This window comes from Colletotrichum siamense (assembly GCF_013390195.1).
Source record: "Colletotrichum siamense strain Cg363 chromosome Unknown KSG_Cg363_contig01, whole genome shotgun sequence".
NCBI lineage: Eukaryota > Fungi > Ascomycota > Sordariomycetes > Glomerellales > Glomerellaceae > Colletotrichum > Colletotrichum siamense.
In genome coordinates, this window is record NW_023501014.1 from 5,548,052 (window position 1) to 5,568,597 (window position 20,546).

A 20,546-nucleotide genomic window follows, 5' to 3' on the forward strand; every position below is an offset into this window, starting at 1 on the left:
GACCGACCGCCCGATCGGCATCAACACCCAGCCTCCAGAGAGCTGCATTCCATGCGTATACCCAGCGGGCGACCTCGCCAGCACTCTTGCCAACCCGACCCCGAGCGACAATGACCGTATGACCGCGCCCACAAACCGACCATGGCCCTGAATCCGTCCGACGGCTTCGCCGCCGGCAACGGGGTGCTCGACCTGGACGACGCCGCCGCGTTGCCCATGTTCATCGTCGAGCGAGTCCAGCTGCAGTTCTCCATCGCCGCCGACTTCGTCGCCGCCCAAGTCGCGAACAACGTCCTCGTTCTTGCGCTCTCAAACGGGCGCATCCTTCGCATCGACCTGAACAGGCCCGAAGACATTGATGGTGCGTCACTTCAATGGCGTACTATGCAGGCTCCCATAGCTGACCAGCAGTTTGACAGACATCGACCTACCCAAGAAACCCGCCGAAATTGGCGTCATTCGCCGCATGTTCCTCGACCCGACAGCTTCACATCTCTTGATATGCACGGCGCTCGGGGAGAACTACTACCTCCACTCCCAACACAAGCATCCTCGAGCCCTCGCCCGCCTGCGGGGGGTTTCGATCGAGAGTGTCGCCTGGAACCCTTCGCTGCCGACCGCTTCGACCCGGGAGATCCTCCTCGGTGCATCCGACGGAAACATCTACGAGGCATTCATTGAGACGACCTCGGAGTTTTATAAGAAAGACATCAAGCTCAAGAACCTGCACAAGCTGCCGGATGGACCCATCACGGGCCTTTGGGCCGACACCCTCCCCGGCCGGCCAGACATGCGGCGGGTTCTGATTGCGACGCAGAGCCGGCTGTTCCATCTGGCTGGCAAGGTCGGCAGCGGCCATGATAGCGGAGGCTCCATCTACACCAAGCTATTTGAGTCGGAGCAGCCCACGATCCACGAGCTGTCACGCTCGTCTGGTGCTGCCGTGTCCGCTTTGGTTGTCTCACCGGACCCTCCTGATCAGAACCCGTATGAGGATGAGGCACACGAGAGAGCCTACGCGTGGCTCTCGGCACAAGGTGTGTTCCACGGGCAGCTCGCATCCAGTGCGGAAGGCAGCAAGATTTTTGCCGAGTCCAGCATGCTGCCTCGGTCACAGCTTGGCTCATCCGAGGGGCCAGGCAGACGTAATATGACAGCGGACTTTATCGAGGCGATTGTGCTGACGCAATGGCACATTGTTAATCTGATTGGCGGTCGTGTGGTCGCTACGAACCGCTTGACCGGGCAGGTTGTGTATGACCAAACGGTCCTGGAGCCCGGGCAAAAGGCAGTGAGCCTGTGTGTCGACCTGCAGAAGAATACTTTCTGGATGTTCACCAGCCAGGAGATCTTTGAGGTTGTCGTCAACGAAGAGGATCGAAACATCTGGCAGATCATGCTTCAACTACAACAGTTCGACGCGGCCTTGCAACATGCCAAGACTCCGCTGCAGAGGGAAACGGTGGCCACTGCATATGGTGACTATCTCGTCAAGAAGAGGCAGTTTATGGACGCGGCAGCGGTGTACGGCCGCAGCAATAAGCCGTTCGAAGAGGTGGCTCTGACATTCATCGACACTGGTGAGCCTGACGCTCTGCGAAAGTACCTCCTGGCTAAGCTGGCCACTCTGAAGAAAGCTGCGGTCATGCAGCGGATCATGATTGCCAGCTGGCTCGTGGAGATCTTTATGGCGAAGCTGAACTCTCTGGACGACACCATCATCACGCAAGCAGAGCTGGCGGACGGCCTCAACCCGGCACAGTCTAGGGAGCAGCTTCGAGCCGTCGAGAGCGAGTTCCAGGAATTTGTGAACAAGTACAAGTCAGACCTCGATCGCCGGACGGTTTACGACGTCATCAGCAGTCACGGCCGGGAACAGGAGCTTCTGCATTTCGCAAATGCCATCAATGACTACAACTACGTGTTGTCATACTGGGTCCAGCGCGAGCGGTGGGACGAGGTGCTGAAGGTTCTCAAGAAGCAGACCGATCCGGAGGTGTTCTATCGGCACAGCACGGTGCTCATGACGCACGTCGCGACGGAGCTAGTCGAGATCCTGATGCGGCATTCGGACCTCAAGCCCCGAAAGCTCATCCCGGCGCTGCTCGAGTACAACCGCAACTTCGAGGGCAGCTTGCTGCAGAACCAGGCCATTCGGTACCTCCAATACGTCATCATCCAGCTCAGTTCCAAGGACTCGGCAGTGCATAACACGCTAATTTCGATGTATGCCTCGCACAGCTCCAAGGACGAGGCCGGCCTGCTGTCATATCTTGAGTCTCAGGGGCCCGAGCCCAACTACGATCCGGACTTTGCACTTCGTCTGTGCATCCAGCATCACCGGACGCTTTCTTGCGTGCACATCTACACTAGCATGGGCCAGTACCTGCAGGCCGTCGACCTGGCGCTGTCGCACAACGAGGTGGACCTGGCGTCGGTTATTGCAGACAGACCCATGAACGATGCGCCGCTGCGGAAGAAGCTGTGGCTTGCAGTAGCCCGCAAAGTGATATCTCAGTCAAACGGCATCAAGACGGCGATTGACTTTTTGAAGCGGTGTGAATTGCTCAAGATTGAAGATCTCATCCCTTTCTTCCCCGACTTTGTAGTCATCGACGATTTCAAGGAGGAGATCTGTACGGCGCTTGAGGACTATAGCCGCAACATCGATGCGTTGAAGAAGGAGATGGATGAGTCGTCGCAGACGGCAACAAACATCAAGATTGACATTGCTGCGCTCGACCACCGGTACGCTATTGTTGAACCGGGCGAGAAGTGCTACGTATGCGGGCTGCCACTACTTAGCCGGCAATTTTTTGTGTTCCCCTGCCAGCACTCGTTCCATTCCGACTGTCTTGGCAAGAGGGTGCTTGAGCAGGCCGGCGTCGGCACGAGCAAGAGGATCCGCGAGCTCCAAGTGCAGATCAGCAAGGGCCTCGTCAGCGGGGCTAAGAGGGAAGCCATGATTACAGAGTTGGATTCGTTGGTGGCGTCTGCATGGTAAGTCTCATCCCCGGGGGTTTCTTGCGTTACTTACTAATAATCTGTAGCATCTTATGCAGTGAGTTCGCCATCAAGAGGGTTAATGAGCCTTTTGTCACGCCGCAGGACAACCTGAACGAGTGGAAGATATAGATGGATGGGGGCCAATTAGAGCGTATCTTTTGTACATGTATGGTACCCTTGCATGAGAGCGTGATGGCTGCAATACCCGGCGTTCAATCAATTAAGTTTCCAAGAGACACGTCGTTTACGGCATGATTTCCATCCATTACTCGTAAGCCTAGTGAGAAACTGTCTCATGGGCCGAATTGACAGTCGTTGACTGCGTTGGATACAAGCATGATGCCGATGATGGTGCCGTAAAGACCCAAAACCTCGGCAAAGATGAGGATGAGGATCATGCCTACGTACAGACGCGGCTGTTGCGTGCTCGCCCTCACTGAATGGCTCATTAACAGACATGACAAAGTAGGCGACTACTAAACTCACCTCCCGAGTCTCCAATGACGCCGATCGCAAAGCCCGCCGCGAGACCGCACATGCCGACGCTGAGGCCGGCTGCCAGGAACAGAAACCCGTTGTGCAGGGCCAGGCCTCTCTTGTTGAGGCGGCCGGAGATGATGACGGCGACGACGAGGCCGTAGATGGAGAGGATCTGGGCCATGATGGGGCAGATGATGTTCTGCATCAGGCGGTCCGGGCGCAGGACGCCGCTGTGGAAGATGGCGCCGGAGGACTTGGCCGTGCCGTAGGCGGCGCCGAAGACGGAGAAGATGATGGCTACGGCGCAGCCCATTGCGCCGAAGAAGGTCTTGTGCGGTGTGAGCATGGGGATCAGTCACGTTGTGGGTTTGGGGGGTGGTACTTACGGAGTAGGCTGGGCTGTGAGCGGGGTCAGCACGGCGTAGACATCTTTGGCGGTGCGTGAGGGGGAGACGTACCAGAGGTCCAGAGCGACGTAGTCGATGGTGTCCATCTTGACGGGGTGTAAGTGGTTATCACGAGGTATTCGTTGGTGAAAGCGAAAGTGATCAAGTTCAGTACAACGACGACGACGATGTCTGAGGCCCGCTTCTTTTTATCTACGCTTACGGTGAGACTCTCTATCTGGGTTGTCACACGGCTGCCTAGATGCATGCGCCGCAAGGCTGTCCGACTTGCAGTCATTCATTTGCCCTTGAATGTAGGAAGGATCATTTAGGTGGCGTGCCGCCCAATGAGACAGATCCGGGCTGACCACCCAACCACGGCTCATGCAGACAAGGTAAGAGGCCGCGATATCTTCGCAGCTTGATTACCAGATGTTGATATTTTCTTCTATCAAGACCTCTGTGTTGATTTCAGCACTGAGCATAGTTACTCCGGTGTTCATCTCTCGGGTTATGTCTACGTTTCTTCTCCTGACTGTACGTTGTACCTCGGCAGCGTCGACTCGCACGCATACGCAACGGCGTAATCCAGTCCCGAGTCTTATCAGCCAGCCTCAGCCGTCGGGCGAGCGATATGCGGGTGGCGTTACGTGTCGTTTGTGCTGCGAAGAGGTCTTGGAACGACGTGGTGATTGGTTCAAGACGATGGTTGTGAGGGTGGTGAGTGTAAGCCAGTCGGAGTTGGGCCGATTCGGGAGCGGGGCAGGATAATCCGGGCCTGCGGTCGTTGTCCGGACGGGGTGGACCCAGCGGGAGGGACATCGGGCAAGAACAGGGGAGACCATCACGTGAACGCGGTACACCAGTATAGGAGCAAAGTCCGACGATGCACGGGCCAAGGGGAAAGGGAGAAAAGCCGTTGCAGTCACAATCGGTCGAAGGATTTTAATTCTGGAGATCTCCTGCAGGAAAAAGGACCCCATCGTAAACTCGGCCTTTTTTTCTTTTCTACTGGGTCAGCTTTTTTCTGGGTCAGCAACTGCGAGCGGGAAAAGAACGAATGGGTGTATGAGTCGGGGGCTCGGGTGGCTTTGCATTGCACAAAAATGCGACCATGCTTAATCGCAGTGTTACGATACGATCTCGGTGCCGCGGTCTGCACCGTTAGTAGAGTGGATTTATCTCCTCATTTTTAAGTAATATTCTTCTTCCTCCACGCAGCCCACTCCGAGGTTGTTTTTATTTTGTCAGTCATGAAAATACGACGACAGCCAAACACGAGAGGCCCATTTGGCAGCAGAGATTGCGGCCAAGAGGAGGATGCCGCGCCTCCGTCGTCACCGACACTTTATTAGTGAGCTGTCTTGTCTCCTGTCTGGACACTTTAGCGCCGGGAATTTGGGGCTCTCTGGGGACCCGGACGACGCCACATCCCGGCCGTCGGATCTCGGCATCGGGCATGGGAGGGGCTTAGCTTGGGTAGGCGGGTTTGGACGAAGGTAAACAGGTGGATGACGACGGGCCACTTCCGCTTTTGGCCCTTGCTTGCCTCTTTCTTTTCTTATTTTCGCTTTTATTTCCAATACTGCTGGCCGCGGGTTGCTCACACCGGCTCGGTGGCTCCGGATTGTCGTGGCGATCGCTGCATCGAGGGACCAAGTGCATCGGGTGCGGCGGCGGTTCGGCTCAGTCGGCTCCGATGAAGCTTTTACGGGAGCGGGAGGCTTACAATCCTTCCCCTTCCATTGCGCAATCCATGAGCGCGTGAGACAGGTTCGAGGGAGGGAGCTGGAGGCCCGGGGCGAAAAGCATTCGTACGCAACGCAGAAACCCAATGGGAATACTACTGTCTCCGACACTCCGGAGCCGCGAACGGCGCGAACGGGATCTGCGCTGGCCCTCTGGCCTCTGGGACCAGTGAGAGGTGACGCTGTTGCGGCTCTGGCGGCACAGCGGACGGTGAAGGGACGGTCGGTGTGTCACCACTTTTAGAGGCTGCGTCAAACGAACGCCCCCGTCGTCGTCAGTCGCGGACGGAGCGATGAGTGAGATGTTCGTTTGGTCGTCTGGTCGTCTGGTTGGCGTCAATTGGCGCCCCTCTGGACGCATGTTCCAGCGGGTTGGGACACATCATCGGAGTTTACAGCGTTCGCCGCGGACGAATGGTTGTGCTCTGCTGTGCTGTGCTGTGGCTCAGTCAGGTAAGGTAAGGTAGCAGCGGCCATGGTTGTTCTGCGCAGGTTGTCGTTGGTTCCAGAGTGTGTCTGATGTTCCCGCGTAGCCGTGTCAGGATGCTGCCCTCGCTCGGAAAGGGGGAGGGGGGGGGAAGAACACCACCACCACTTCAGACTTCTCCTTGCAGTCCTTCGACTGCTTGCAGTGTCAAACCCCCTCGTGCGTCTTGTTTCACCATCCCTGTCACCTGGTGTCCGCACCGCCCGCACAACCGACAGAGACAGAGAGACAGACCGACCATTCAGCGTCGTCTGCGACCTGCCAGGCTGCTCTGCTGCAGACAGAAAGTGCGAGGTTACGAGGTGAAGGGAGAAATTCTGCACGCAGCAATTGGGAAACCGCAACAACGTCGACCACTCGACCTCCTGCCCAGCCCGTGGTCCTCCCACTTCACAGCGGCTTCGACAGGCCGAACAGGCGTCGGTCGGGTGCAGGCCCAGCACGGCCACGCGTCTGCTCCGCCTGACATGCACGCTAGCTTTCCTCTTCATCGGGAATGGGGACACACGCTCGACTGGTGAAGTTGTGGTTGTTCGAGAAGGTTGACGCCGGGGTCGTCCCAGCTTGCGAGCCTGTCGGTCTTCCCCCTACCTCCCTCCTGAGTTTCCCTCTGCACAATTCGCTGGCCCATCCGTCGTCCCACGACATGCAGCGGCCTCCGTCTCTTTCTCCCAAGAGTCAGGCCTTGCAGCAGCAGCAGCACCAGCACCAGCAGCAGTACAGGGCAAATATGCAATGGAATCGACGTCCCTTCTTCTGACTGGCGGTGGTGTTCCCGGTGTAAGCGTGACTAAGGTGGATGCGTTCCGCTCAGTCCCTCTCCCTGACAGACGACAACGACAACTCGAGGAGTAAGGACCCGACACCAAGTCACCAACAATGGAAGGGAAAAGATGGAGAGGCATTCCCGGCCTCGTCCCAACACACAGCCCCCCCGGACCCTGTCCACGCACCGTCCAGTGCCCCGCCGAGCATGACGACGATGGACAATTCTGCGACTGTGTGAGACCTTTAGGACAATGTGCTGCGACTTGGCAGTGTCAGCTCCCGCCTTGTCGCATGGCCCAGCGCTGCTGGGCTGTTTCTATTCAAAGAACGCTCCCCGAATTTTGACTTTTGATACTTTAGAAGCTAGCCCGCTGCTTCGTCGACGCATCTCATGTTCCTGCACCTACCACCACGACTCCCTTATTTTTTTTCCCGTCATTGCTTTGTGCTTGGCCGCCTTTTTACTTTAAACGGGCTCCTTACTCATCCAGCACTCACACGAGTCGCGAACTGCCAGAAAAGAAGGAGGAAAAGAACCACCCCACGGTTCCCGCGAATTGTGCTGTGCTGAGTTGTGTGTGTATTTTGTGTGTGGTGTTTGTGCAGAGCCCTTTTCACTCTTTAGTTTGGGTCGGTGCCAGTTCGCCCCCAACCACGAAGTCTTCCATTCATCACACACGCAACTCCGCCACCATCGTGGGTGACGAATCCTCTCCCCACCCCCGTGTGCCGGTCCCGCGCGCCCGATCCGAACGCCGAATATTGCAGCTGGCTCAATTTGCAATCACTACTTCTTCTTCTACCACTACTACCACTAGCGTCGCCGTCAATGACTTCATAGCAACGAATCCCACTCGCAAACCAACAACGGTCTTTTTCTCAACTGTTATATACAGCCCCGGCAACTCCCCGCTTGTAAGGCCAGCCGACCTGCAAGCCCCCGGGACTTCTCATAATCAGCCCTACGACAACAATAACAACACAAGACCGTATACGAATTACACAATACCCAACACACGATGAGATCGACAACATTAATCGCCCTCGCGGCCTCGTTGCTGCCGGCCGAGGGACTTGTTCTGAAGAAGAGTGAGGCAGGTGCGCCCAAGGTGGTTGGTCTGGACTTGCACAGAGAGACGATACCGTACACTCGCAACAAGAGGGACATGCTGAGGAGGAGAGGTTCAGTACAAGCAACTTTGGACAACTTGGTGAGTTGATCAGACTTTTTCGCGAAGCATTTTGGGAAACTAACAATCCGCCCAGGAAACGCTATACTTTGTTAATGGTTCCCTCGGAACACCCTCGCAACCGATGAGATTCCACCTCGACACCGGATCCAGCGATCTCTGGGTCAACACCGCCAGCTCCAGCCTCTGCTCAGGCACCGGCTCGCCGTGCTCCGTCTCCGGCACATACGCCGCCAACTCGTCCTCGACCTACAAGTACGTCGGCAGCTGGTTCAACATCTCCTACGTCGACGGCTCCGGCGCCTCGGGCGACTACGCGACCGACACCTTCACCATCGGCAAGTCGACCCTCACCGACTTCCAGTTCGGCATCGGCTACACGAGCTCCTCGGCGCAGGGCATCCTCGGCGTGGGCTACCGCGTCAACGAGGTGCAGGTCGGACGCGCCGGCAAGGACCCCTACGACAACCTCCCCGCCAAGATGGTCGACGAGGGCCTGATCAAGTCCAACGCCTTCAGCCTCTACCTCAACGACCTCCAGGCCAGCACCGGCAACATCCTCTTCGGCGGCGTCGACACCGACCACTACGAGGGCGAGCTCAAGACGATCCCGATCCAGAAGCAGGGCAGCGCCTACTCCGAGTTCCTCATCACCCTCACCAAGGTCACGCTCGGCTCCAAGACGCTCAACGAGGACATGGCCCTCGCCGTGCTCCTCGACTCGGGCTCCTCCCTGACCTACCTCCCCGACGACATGGTCACCACCATCTTCTCCATGGTCGGCGCCGTCTACCAGCAGGACGAGGGCGTCGCCTTCATCCCCTGCTCCGCCGCCAACTCGGGCAACATGACCTTCACCTTCTCCGACCCCGTCATCACCGTGCCCATGAACGAGCTCGTCCTCGACCTCATCCCCATCACCGGCAAGCGCATCGCCTTCTCCAACGGCGTCCAGGCCTGCCTCTTCGGCATCGCCCCCGCCGGCGACGGCACAAACGTCCTCGGCGACACCTTCCTGCGCTCCGCCTACGTCGTCTACGACCTCGACAACAACGAGGTTTCGCTCGCGCAGACAAAGTACAACGCCACGAGCTCCAACGTCCTCGAGATCGGCACCGGCAGCAAGGCCGTCCCCTCCGCCGTCGCCGTCGCGAACCCCGTCGCCGCCACCGCCGGCCTCGTCCGCGGCGGCGGCAGCAGCAGCGCGGCGGTGCCGTCCCTCAGACCCATTACCGCGTCGCTCCTCGCGGCGGGCGCTGCTTTCACCACCGGGTTCTGTCTTTTGTTTTGAGAAGCGTTTTGAACAACGTAATGGGTTCATGATTTCTACTACCACACACCATTTTTATGCATTGCGGCGGCGTTTTATTTCCTACTACTGTCATGAGCAAGGCTGAGAGCATCAGCAAGGCGTTATTAGGGGGATGGAAAGCAAGCATGTCACACAAACATCATCACACAGCACAGCACAGCACTCATTCCTTTGGAGAGAGGGGCATGGAGGACGATTCAGCAAAAAAAGAGAGGAAGACGAGATGAGACGACAAGACGGGCATATCGTGCCGGTTTAGATACCTAGAGCCACATGATTGGCTAATCCAAGAAAGCTTTTTTTGTGCCTGAAGTTCACGATGTATGGTGGCCCTGTTCATCATGACTCTATTTCTGTTGGTGTGGTGTTTCTGCTCTAAACCGTTTTCGTGACCAATGTTCTCCTCCCATTCGTCTGATCGTGCGACCCGGGAAACACTAAAAAAAGGGTGGTCCCAAACGGGATCCGGTTCCAGCTACTGTGTCGGACTCGGTCGAGGGCTCACCCCTGGGACCTGTGGCCTCGGCTGCCCCTGACCTTTTCGGCGACTGCCAAGATTAGTCCCATCCTCTGCCAAGAGGTAACATGTTTCTAGGTGTGTTATGCGTTTGAGCCTCATGTCTTCGAGGCCTGCTGAAGGGGGGTTTTTCTGTGTCGTGCCGTCACGATGGGAGCGGATTGACTTTGAAGCTCTCAGAATCGAGCCTCGGTCCGGAAGGGTAGGCGTCCGATCATGGGCCCCTCATTATCCAGCTCGCTCAAGAAGCGCTGGACGACAGGTGCTCGGCAGCAGCCGCAAAGGCGGTCGGGATCTTCAGTCCGGGGATCCACCTCCCGATGGTCCCAGTCACGTACGCCTCCGGGAGGCCGAGCCGGGCGGAGGCTTCCTCCACGCCGCGGCTCATGCGGTCAACGTACTCCGCGTTCGGCGGGCCGGGGCTTATTCTCTCTCGGTCAATGTAGACTAGCACACGGTCTCTTTTCAGAATCCTCCTGCCGTCAATATCTCCGGCGTCTTCGCTTTCGTCTGTAGCGGCGTGCGGGGTAAAAAAGCCGCGACCGGCTTCTCTGCAATCGAGCTTCACGAAGTTGACCGACATGTACTCCTTGGTGTAGGCGTAGGGAACTCCCTCGTATCTGTCTAGGGAAGCCTCATCTTCGGGGCTAATTTTGTAGACGACACCGTAGACGCCCGCATCGTTGGCGACGTCGTCGGCGCCGTTTTGGACGACGTTGGCGTACCCTCGGCCGTTGATGATGAAAGTGTAGTCTCTGAGAAAGGCCAGGCCGACGGGATGAGAAGATGGGCAGCGTTGTTCCATTTGGGTCGTGGATAGATTTGAGCCGTAGGCGAAGTAGTAGATGGGCTTGGGAAAGGCTCTGCGCGGTCTGTCCATTTGAATCTGGTAGATAAAATCGACAAAATCAGGATCGATGTCTTGGATGGTCGTCATTTTCGTCACAAAGTTTGGTGAAATAGAGATGCAATCCACGTTTGAATGGAACCCGAGGGGTATATATGGAAGACGTGCACTCGCAAGGGTGTCTGTCTTTCTTTGTCATAGGTAGGCTTTAACCGCATCTTATGCAGGCAACCGTTGGTTGCCTCGCGACGTTTCTCCTCCATGTGTAACTGCCTTTCCGACGCCTAAAATCATAGATATACATTTCTGGAAGTTGCGCGACCCAGGTAATGTTGCAGCTTGAGCAAGAATAGCAGAGTATCGTCACCAAAGTCGACCACATGCGATATGTAGCAGCCATCGTGAGGAGACCTCACACGCCCAAAACATTACTAATGAAGTCATTCACGTTTCAATTCTGCGTGACCCGTACCGCCCTGAGCATGTAGTCTATGAAGAGGCTATGATTTCTGCCGCTTGTTCGGCAAGAGCGTACACCGCTGCCTGGATGTGAGCAGTGATGATGGTGGGAAACACAGAAGCGTCCACAACGCTCAGGTTAGAAACCCCTTTCACCCGCAGGTCACTATCGACAATTTTCCCCATGGCACACGTTCCCATGGGGTGGTAAGTACCGCTACACGGGCCGAGTTAGTCTCTCTTCACAGGGAAAGGGTCTGAACACTTACATAACTGCCGCGCGAATACGAGCTTCAATCTCCTCATCGGTGGAATCCACTGTAAGCGCTTTCAATCCGGTGGGAGGCGCTTCGGCTTCGACGATCCCACGGCTAAGTGTCGATTCGCCGCCAACCATCATGCGGATCATGCGACGAATCGAGTCCCGCCATACGAAGCGATCAACCTCGGAAGCGAAGAAGTTGGGGTTGATCAGAGGAGGCGTTTCTGGGTCGCGAGAGGCGATGGAGACGGAACCGCGGGAGGTAGGCAGGAGCCCAACGTTGGCGGTTGTCAAGTAGGTGTAGTTCGACGGCAGACTGGGGTTGGTGTTGACATACAGCACGAAAGCCTCCATGAGAGTTCTCTCGTTCTTGAGCAGAGGGTGTGTCTCGGCATCTGGCTTCTTGCCTTCCTCACTGCTGATCGCCTCAATGAGGCCAGTCTTATCTTCGACATTGAACGAGGCAACAAAGTTGTTTGGCTGTCCAAGTCCATATTCCGGCTTGAAGAACAATGGGTTGCCAGAGTCAACGGTGGTGTTGCGATACTCCGGGGCGAGCCTCCAATTAGCAATGAAGAAGGGATGGTCAGCAAAGTTCCTCCCAACCTCCGGCAAATCAAGCTTCTGCTCAATGCCATGCTCCTTTAAAACATCAGATGGGCCGATACCAGAGAGCATGAGCAGCTGGGGTGTGCGATAGGCACCCGCAGCAGCGATGACTTGCTTGCCACGGATCTCGGTACCATTTGCAAGGCGAACACCGGTTGCAACAAGATTGCCCAAGTCGTCCTTATCAATGAGAACCTTCTCTACCAAAGTGCCTGTCATGACGGTTGCGCCGTCTAGCGAATAGCATTCGGGAGTAATCTGGCGGACACCATTACGACGGTTCTCAGAAATCTCACCAACGCCAATGTTGGTGCCTCCGTTGGCATCCAGCCCTGGCAAAGCCTCGATCCCAACAGACGCATACGAGTCAAGAACGGCGTCCCGGAGAGGGTACACACGACCAGTGACTGATGGAACCTCGATCTTCAAGGGACCTTCATGGCCATGCTGTTCGGAATTGACGTCTCTTGTCCAGTACTCTTCAGTCCGTTTAAAGTACGGCAGCTGGCTTTCATAGCTCCAGCGAGAATCGTTCACCAGTTCGGCCCACTCGTCATAGTCGACTCGAGCACCACGCATCCATCCGCCTGTCCAGTAGATCAGCACATATGTCGCTCACTCGAACTGGGATACTTGCAGGTATTGATCAGGGAACCACCGCCGAGACCTTTGCCGGCAGCCATTTGAATGATGCGGTTGTCGAGCTGCGGTTGCGGTACGGAATGGTCGTTCCAGTCAAAGTCACCCTGGATCAGGTTGGTGGAGTTGACATAGAGAATGTCCGAACGACCAGCCGCACTCTGACCAGCCTCGATGACGAGAATTTTGGCTGAGCTATTCAACGCAAGCAATCGGCTGGAGACGACAGTGCCGGCGAGGCCACCGCCGACGACAATGTAGTCCCAGACTTCCGTGGGAAGCATTTTGACAAGCTGGAGGGTAATACTTCAGAAGACTTGGTTACTAGAAAGAAATGAACCTGATATCCAGTGACCGGGTCACAGCAGAGGAAACAGTCCGGTAAGTCGCAATGCGAAAGAGTTGGCGGAGGTGAGAAGAAAACTTCGCCGAGACAACATTGGATCTGTAAACCAAAGTCCCAGATGCTGAGCGGGTCTCCAAATCACGTTGACTTGGCGCGACGTGGCTAAGTAACGCACCACCTGGCTGGGATTCTTCATAGAACACCGCAAATACGAAAGAACGCCATTCTCATCTAGGAACTATCGAACAGATTTATGATCAAAGTTCACGCTGTGGGTCGCTCGGTCCAAAGTTCCAAAATCAGATCCCGTTGGCTCACCCCTGAACGAACCCCTGTCGCTGGAGTGGCGAGCATCTTGAAGGCGTTATGATGTTTACTGGTGGTCGTAAACGGGTTTTGAGTCTTGATGTGTTTGCAAACCCATCTAAGAACTCATGATATTTCAGCTGTCAACTTAGCCGCCTGCTACTTAGCAATACATCAATCATGGGAAGAAAGCAGCGTTTCTCAATTGCACGTAGTCCATGCCCCATGTAATTCTCAAGACCCTAGAACTTTCACATCCTGCAGGGTTTCCACTCTTTAAAGAGAGAGGTTGGGGGACTTGTTCATTGACCCCTTTGGTTCGCTCTTGTTACTGTGACAACCAGACTCGGCTTCTGACCAGATTCATGACTTTGAAAGTGGTTCCACAGCCGGGAATCTCCGTATTGACAACCATTGATCTGACATATGTCTAACTTATCGCATTTCATATCTTGGTATCGTTGCATAGTATGATCTCAGAAAGCGCCTCTGCATCATACCTGGGGTTTCTCGAGAACTGACAAATTGTCGATCGCAAAAGATGTAGTTTTAAGAGCAAGATGACCGCATGCAGTTTCAACTAACGTCGTAATAAAGGGCATTATGTAGAATAATCGGAGCCATTTAGTTCACATTTCAACCGATCGAAGTGATCCTTAGCTACTCGAAGTCGTCGTCCGGGGCGGTGATATCGCAGACGATGAGATCGATGACTCTAAGAACGGCCACTGTGCGATGTGAGAAAAAAAAGCAGTAGAAAGTCACGGGGGGGGGGAAACGTATGATCTCACTTCTAATTCCAAAAGGGCTCGATGGCTGTGCTCGGTCTTCTCAATTGGTGTTCTGTATCTTCCCTTTGCGCCCAAACTGACCAACGGTATCTTCAGAAAGCCAGCCTTACTGCATGCCTGGCGATACGGTCTGCAGATAAGTATGCAATATTTCTACCTGCCCAAAACATCTCTGTTTTCATTCGCAGTCATTGGCCTTGGTCCACAAAAGTGGTCTCGTTGCGAGCGCATTCATGCATGTTGGTGTTTGTTGGTGCATGCTTCCCCTGTAGGCCAAGAAGAGCACGCTGGGGATCTTGTTCCGTCTCGTTAAAAGTCCGAGTTACCCCGCCATGTCTTCTTCAATGAATTCTTCGTTGTCTCTTCTCCAACACTGGATACTAGTAGTCATTATTCGTGGCGACACGTTACATTTAGTGAAACGATCAAGATGGCCCAGCCGCAGCTCAACCCCGAGGTGGTGTTAGCAGTCGATGAGGTATTTGTATTCTCAACCGTCAATAACTCATAAGCTTATTGGCTTCCAGAATGATGATAGTAGATCTGAACTTGGGAGCGTGAGTTTGAGAGCCTCAAGCTGCTACCTTCGTGCTTATGTGCAATCTCGTAGAGCATCGCCTCATCGAGCACGAGCCTGCGCAGCTCCCTCCTCGATTATCGCGTGGAGAATGGCCGCACTTACCATCGGTACAAGGATGGAAGTAAGTTCTCTGTTCTGGCAGCGAGATTTTGACATATTCTGACAGCTGTACCAGAATACAATCTTCCCAATGACGAACGAGAGAGCGACAGAATGGGTAAATAGGTCCTGTGAATGAGGGAGACCAAAGCTGATCAGTCGGATAGACTTGGTCCACCAGCTGTGGCTTCTCACGCTCGATGACCGACTTGGTGTTGCCCCGCCTTGCAAGGAAGGTACCACTGTTGGCCGAGTCCTCGACGTAGGAACGGGTACCGGGATTTGGGCTCTGAATTTTGGAGACGAGCACCCCGAGGCTGACGTAGGTGTTTCTACCGACTCCCTGCTATCAATCTTACGCGGTAGCTTCGCCCCCAGCTGACAAGATGCCTTTGAACAGGTCTATGGAAATGATTTGTCCCCGATCATGCCCGGCCAGTGAGTATAATCTCTCAAGGGGCTTTACAACTCTAAAGTGCGGGATTCACTGACCATTCTAAATCTAGTGTCCCGCCAAACGTTAAATTTGAAGTCGACGACATTGAAGAGGAGTGGATATGGTCCCGGCCCTTCGAGTACATCCATAGTCGGCTTATGACTTCGAGCATTAGCGACTGGGAGGTGTATCTGCGAAACTGTTACAAGTGAGCTACAGCTTATTCCTGTCCATCCATTGCCTGTACGTAGGCTTTGAGCTCAAAGACTGACTCGATTGTGAACGTGCTAGCAATATCAAGCCTGGAGGTTACCTCGAACTGCAGGAGATGGACCTTTTCCCCCGCTCCGACGACGGAACGCTCAAAGCCGACAGCGCGTTCTTGAAGTGGGCAAACTTCCTTCATGAAGCTTCCGTCAAGTTAGGGCGCCCTTATGTGGAGATTGCTCAGATCAGAGATCTGATGGCTAAAGTCGGCTTCGAGGATGTTACCATGAGCGTCTACAAATGGCCGTCAAACAGTTGGCCAAAGGACACTAAATACAAGGAGCTGGGGATCTGGAACAATGAGAACGTTCTATCCGGTCTCGAAGCCTTCTCCATGGCGCCATTTACCCGCGCCCTGGACTGGAAGCCTGCAGAAGTCAGCGTCTTCCTCATTGATGTGCGCAAGGACGTCAACGACAGGAGTATTCACGCTTACTGGCCAATGTCAGTGTCGAGGTTGTTTCATAATGATTGCGTGCTGACAGACTTAGGTATTGCGTTGTTGGCCGCAAGCCGGAAGCCACTGCTTCACCTGCTGCTGCTTGAACCAAAAGACGACGGATCTCGGGTCCACCAGCTTTGGCGTATGAGAAGACTCTCCTCACCTCTACTATCGGGTCTCTATATAAAAATAAAAGACGCTCCCTATACTTCCTATGTTAATATGCTTGTGAATCGCAAACCCAGTTGCCCTTTGAGATCAGGGGGTACGGCCACGAAGCCAGTGGCAAGCTCAGGTAAAGATACGACCATGCTTATCACGCCAACAGTCCAGCATGTAATCAGAGAGATGTAAGTGTTGAAAGAAATCGACTTTCTACAAGTTGGTTGGCTTTATCAGTGGAGTTGCTCTCCAGAAATGCTTCTGCCCAGAAGAGCCATGTAATAGCAGGGATTCTGCCCTGGAACGGCTGCTGGACATCGAAGCAGCGTTCCTGTCCTCACCAACCAAATCAACTCCGCATCTGCAAAGAATACCCAGAAAATTCGGCGGGAGTCGGACGCCAAATCATCACGCTCGCAGTGGCGGAGACTCGGCCGGCCCATTGGACTCCCAACCAGACGACAGCCCATACTCGCATGCAGAGACTGAGCTTACTGCGTGCCATGCCGGTCCCGTAAAGTTCACCAAGGGAACCTTTCCACCAACAAGAAGCCCCCGTTTAAGATGAAAACTCGCCGGCCACGTCTAACCCGCCGAGGAGCAACGCCAAGAGCACCCACCCCCCCGATGCACGGGTGAAGCGATTCCCGGCTTCGCTGTCAGCTGTGCTGGGGAACGCGCATGCGTGATGGTGTGAAGCGTTGTGTAACACAGCATATATGGGGGCCAGGCCACAGACGCGCGTTTAACTCGACAGAGAGACCCCGCGGCGCAGATCGACGGTCACACCAAATTGTCGCAGCGCAAAGGAACCATGACAGGTCGTTTGTTCCAACGGGCATTATTCCAGGCTCCTTCTTCTAACATATTCTGCCGGACGTAGCTGCTGGAGTATCAGGCGGAACAGCGTTTTGGATGATCTGAGGCCACTCGGCCCCCTAATTCCACAAAAAGTCCGAGGGTTCGGGATTGGTCCGCCGTTTCTCGGGTTTGTCAGACCCACTCAGCCGGGCCCTCGGGCCCGGATTCGACTCATCACACCATGTACCTCTAAACTCACCCAAACGATGATCTTATGGTACAGGTCTAGTGCATAAATGGGGTTCCGTTGGGGTTTGGTGAGATGCAAGTCTCTTGATTCGATAATGTTTCGTTCGAACGCCCAATTGGGAGTCTCCGACACCATCGACCTCTCTACGATAGTCCTGCCAACTACGAGCTCGCTTTCGCCTTCATACATGCTAATGCCACTATTCCTCCAGTCATTCTCATACGATGGGTAACGTTGCAGCGGGCGGAGCCTCTGCCGGGCTCTCTTTCTCTTTCTTAATGATGATGATGATGACAACATGAGCGCGCGCACACGACAAGCATAGCAAAAGCACCACCGAGCTCAAGGCAGCGACATTTCGAACATGAAGACGTACCTAGGTAATTGGCCAGCAGAACTTTTGATAAGCGGCGTTGTGCATCTCCCATTGGCCCAAGAACGACGGGAAAGAAAAGTTCCTGACGTGAGGACGGGTCGCGGGCCCGCAGTGAGGACCAGGTGGCATGCAGCCCTCCTGCATGGCCGTTCTGCCAGGATGCGGCACGTATTCCACACACTGCACCGCACACGGGACCGTTCGAGCAAGGCATCTAGGCCGGTCGGTCCCTGGATATTCCGAGGATCATGGCTCGGGAGGTGTACCCTTTGCATGTGCTCGAGTGTTCAATTTCAAAGTCCGAAGATGCCTGTGTAACAATGCCTTTGCGCCTAACCAATGCGCCCACCATCGCCCTAACCCTTGACGCCATACCAAGTCCGTGACCAAATAACTGGTGTGGTGTCCCTTTTGCCGCCAATGTCACGTCAAGTCCGTTACACATACGCCAAGTCTAACAGAGGGCATCCGTATGCATGCTCCCTCAGCAGAGCCCTGAGAAGAGCACGCTCGTCTTGCTGCCGGATTCGCAGACCTCTCGCGTCCAGGAGTTTGCACAAAGCAAGGTCCTTCTCGGTGAGGCGATCGACATGCTCGGGCTCGGGCCCGATGACGAGGGAGAGACACTGCCCATAGTAGCCTCGATCAAAGAGGATGCCCATTGTGACCAGATCCATCTCGCAGAGCTTGGACATGACGGACCCCACCAGACATGCCCATATCATGACCGGCCTCAGGGCCTCCATGGACGGCAAACCGTCGTCGAAATCACCTTCGCCGTCATCTGCTTCTCTAGACTGCCGTTCTTGTAACTTTTGCGTCAACTTGTGCACCGACGCTGAGAGGAGGTTCAGGGGCACGGAGTAAACCATCGGATTGCGCGGCTCGTCTGGTACAATCGTCTCAAGGTATACAATCGCAGCCGTGCGCAGCACCGGCTCGAGAAGATTCTCCGCTGGGGAGGGAACCGGTTTCGTAGTGTATAGACTGCGCACCATGGCCGCGGCGACGGCTTCGGAGTTCCCGAGGTCGGCGGCGACGGTGAGCTCGTCGAGCTCCCCCAGAGAGTCGTTGAGGCAATCCTCGCGGAGTGCCCCGCCGTACAGAACAAGCTGGTACTCACACCAAAGCCATTCTTCAATAAAGGCTTCTGGGTTGAGAAGAACTTCCCGGTTGGGGCTCGCGAACGCCAGGCGCAGCACGCCGGCGAACAGAGCTGTTGATATCATGGCATTGATGAGGTATGACTGAAGCCCACACTGGTAGAGAATGTTGGACATTTCATTGACAATTCTCGTGCGAACATGATCCGGCAGTGCATCCGTAGTTGCATTGAAGAACCTGGGATAATCAAGGTACGGTAAGAGGCCCAGGTAGACGGCCCCTTTAACATCAGCCCTGCATCGAAAAGGTCAGCAAAACGTCAACTATTCACACAGGGTAACTTGCCTTCGTATCATGTTGAGGAGGTAGTTCCATTCCCTCTTCATCCCCCCCTCTAGTTCGATCATGTGCTTAAGACCCTGCATGTGAACCTTCCAATGATCATATCTTCCCACGTTCCAACCCGTGATGGCTAACTGAGCAACACATTCAAGCATCCCTTGGTCGAAATCTCTCTTGGTGCGGTCTGAAAGCCTGTCATTAACCAGGCTACACACCTTGGAGACGTGGTACAGCAATTCTGGAGATGACCATTCGCCCTGTGAAAACATCTCCGCGTAGCAGGCCGTCATGAGCACGGCGTTAAGGCTCGTCTCGCTGGACTTGATTCTTTCGATGAAAGCAGAGCCTCGAACCGGGTTGTATTCAAGAATCTGCTCGCACGGATACATCTTCGTCGGGGCCAGCTTGAGGTAGAGTTGCACGAGACACTTCTCCCTCTCGGAAAGATTTCCCATCCACGAGGCTAGCCATGGGATGGGGCTCCGGGGAATTCGCCATGTGTCGTCAAAAATGGCAGCCTCGACGGTCCCCTGCTGTGCCGAGGTCTCCATGACGAAGCCGGGCTCTTGGGCTTTCTTTGATGCCCTGGCTTTGCGCACCCGGTACTTTTCATCATCCGACGAGTTGTGAGAACTATTGCCGCGTTTTGACACGCTTCTGCGGGGCTCCTTTGGTTGGCTCAAGAACTTGTATTTCTGGTCCAGTGGTCGCGAGGGGTCTGAAGCGGTAGGTTCCTCGTGGCTTGAGCCCGAAGCCGCGGACGTATTGATGAACTGGGTTCCCTGGTGTTTCGACCTGGAGACTTGGAGCCCCCTCCGCGTTGAGACAAGATTCCCATTGTGGACAGTGGCGTTGAAGTGGTCCATGTTGGTAACAAACATTGCAAAGAGATATGCAATTGACGGCTACTGAAACTCTGCAGCCCTTCAGGGCCGACCTCCTTCAACATCGTCTAACATGATGGATACAGACAACTTCTTATGGCATCACTTCCGAATGAGTTGTCTGTCCACTTAGAGAATCACGTATGCTTCTCCAATGGGGTTGCCCTATCGTGGAGATGGACAACGTCGTGCATAATGACTGGCGGCAATTCCCAAATAGGAAATGTTTCCTCTTCGGGTGCCGGTGCGGAGGATTCTTGGTATAGAGACTCTTGCGCCTGCGAGATGCATGGTTGCGTGCGGGGGGCGACGTAGCTTGTCGAACCACGAAACATGTTCGAATGGAGAGTTGTCGATTAATCTTTGCAAAATGCTGCTGCCTGGCTCATGTCTCCGGACCCTGGCTGCAGTTCCCGTGGAAGACCGGGGTCCGGCATGACACCCACCCGACGTCGCCCCCCGGCCGGCCTCTGCGGACTGGGGTTCTAGAGCTGTCGAGCACCTTCGTGAGCCATTTAAAGCCTCCACTACCAAAGGTGTGACGCAGTGAGAAGCTAATCGTCCCTGGTCGTAGGCGACGTTGAATGCATGTCAGACGTTAGGCGCAACGAGAGGTTTTTACGTCCGTACACCGCAAGCCCAAACGATTG

General features: G+C 55.0%; 8 protein-coding genes across 8 annotated transcripts; 3 read left to right on the forward strand and 5 right to left on the reverse strand.

Moving 5' to 3' along the window:
- Positions 1–141: 141 nt before the first annotated feature.
- CGCS363_v001396 (Vacuolar protein sorting-associated protein 18-like protein) lies at positions 142–3,135 on the forward strand (the record flags this gene model as incomplete). Its single annotated transcript, XM_036633245.1, has 3 exons — positions 142–361; positions 420–3,000; positions 3,051–3,135. The coding sequence occupies 3 exons, from the start codon at positions 142–144 to the stop codon at positions 3,133–3,135; spliced, it is 2,886 nt and encodes a 961-aa protein (XP_036502231.1).
- A 164-nt stretch (positions 3,136–3,299) lies between these two features.
- VMA3 (V-type proton ATPase 16 kDa proteolipid subunit) lies at positions 3,300–3,979 on the reverse strand (the record flags this gene model as incomplete). The annotated part of the gene is made up of 4 exons (XM_036633246.1): positions 3,300–3,442; positions 3,493–3,814; positions 3,873–3,885; positions 3,945–3,979. 4 exons carry the CDS (start codon positions 3,977–3,979, stop codon positions 3,300–3,302), a joined length of 513 nt encoding a protein of 170 aa, XP_036502230.1.
- A 318-nt stretch (positions 3,980–4,297) lies between these two features.
- Positions 4,298–4,694, reverse strand: CGCS363_v001398 (uncharacterized protein; the record flags this gene model as incomplete). Its single annotated transcript, XM_036633247.1, has 2 exons — positions 4,298–4,407; positions 4,478–4,694. 2 exons carry the CDS (start codon positions 4,692–4,694, stop codon positions 4,298–4,300), a joined length of 327 nt encoding a protein of 108 aa, XP_036502237.1.
- Positions 4,695–7,894: 3,200 nt separating this feature from the next.
- On the forward strand, positions 7,895–9,356 carry opsB-1 (putative aspartic-type endopeptidase opsB; the record flags this gene model as incomplete). The annotated part of the gene is made up of 2 exons (XM_036633248.1): positions 7,895–8,086; positions 8,142–9,356. The coding sequence occupies 2 exons, from the start codon at positions 7,895–7,897 to the stop codon at positions 9,354–9,356; spliced, it is 1,407 nt and encodes a 468-aa protein (XP_036502236.1).
- A 779-nt stretch (positions 9,357–10,135) lies between these two features.
- Positions 10,136–10,699, reverse strand: CGCS363_v001400 (uncharacterized protein; the record flags this gene model as incomplete). The annotated part of the gene is made up of 1 exon (XM_036633249.1): positions 10,136–10,699. The coding sequence occupies one exon, from the start codon at positions 10,697–10,699 to the stop codon at positions 10,136–10,138; it is 564 nt and encodes a 187-aa protein (XP_036502196.1).
- A 531-nt stretch (positions 10,700–11,230) lies between these two features.
- On the reverse strand, positions 11,231–12,994 carry pno (Pyridoxine 4-oxidase; the record flags this gene model as incomplete). The annotated part of the gene is made up of 3 exons (XM_036633250.1): positions 11,231–11,417; positions 11,470–12,658; positions 12,691–12,994. 3 exons carry the CDS (start codon positions 12,992–12,994, stop codon positions 11,231–11,233), a joined length of 1,680 nt encoding a protein of 559 aa, XP_036502839.1.
- A 1,589-nt stretch (positions 12,995–14,583) lies between these two features.
- Positions 14,584–16,081, forward strand: CGCS363_v001402 (Secondary metabolism regulator LAE1; the record flags this gene model as incomplete). The annotated part of the gene is made up of 9 exons (XM_036633251.1): positions 14,584–14,631; positions 14,681–14,710; positions 14,764–14,854; positions 14,909–14,950; positions 15,000–15,154; positions 15,233–15,270; positions 15,339–15,476; positions 15,560–15,979; positions 16,027–16,081. 9 exons carry the CDS (start codon positions 14,584–14,586, stop codon positions 16,079–16,081), a joined length of 1,017 nt encoding a protein of 338 aa, XP_036502198.1.
- Positions 16,082–18,003: 1,922 nt separating this feature from the next.
- CGCS363_v001403 (uncharacterized protein) lies at positions 18,004–19,878 on the reverse strand (the record flags this gene model as incomplete). Its single annotated transcript, XM_036633252.1, has 2 exons — positions 18,004–18,964; positions 19,004–19,878. 2 exons carry the CDS (start codon positions 19,876–19,878, stop codon positions 18,004–18,006), a joined length of 1,836 nt encoding a protein of 611 aa, XP_036502197.1.
- Between the last annotated feature and the right edge of the window lie 668 nt (positions 19,879–20,546).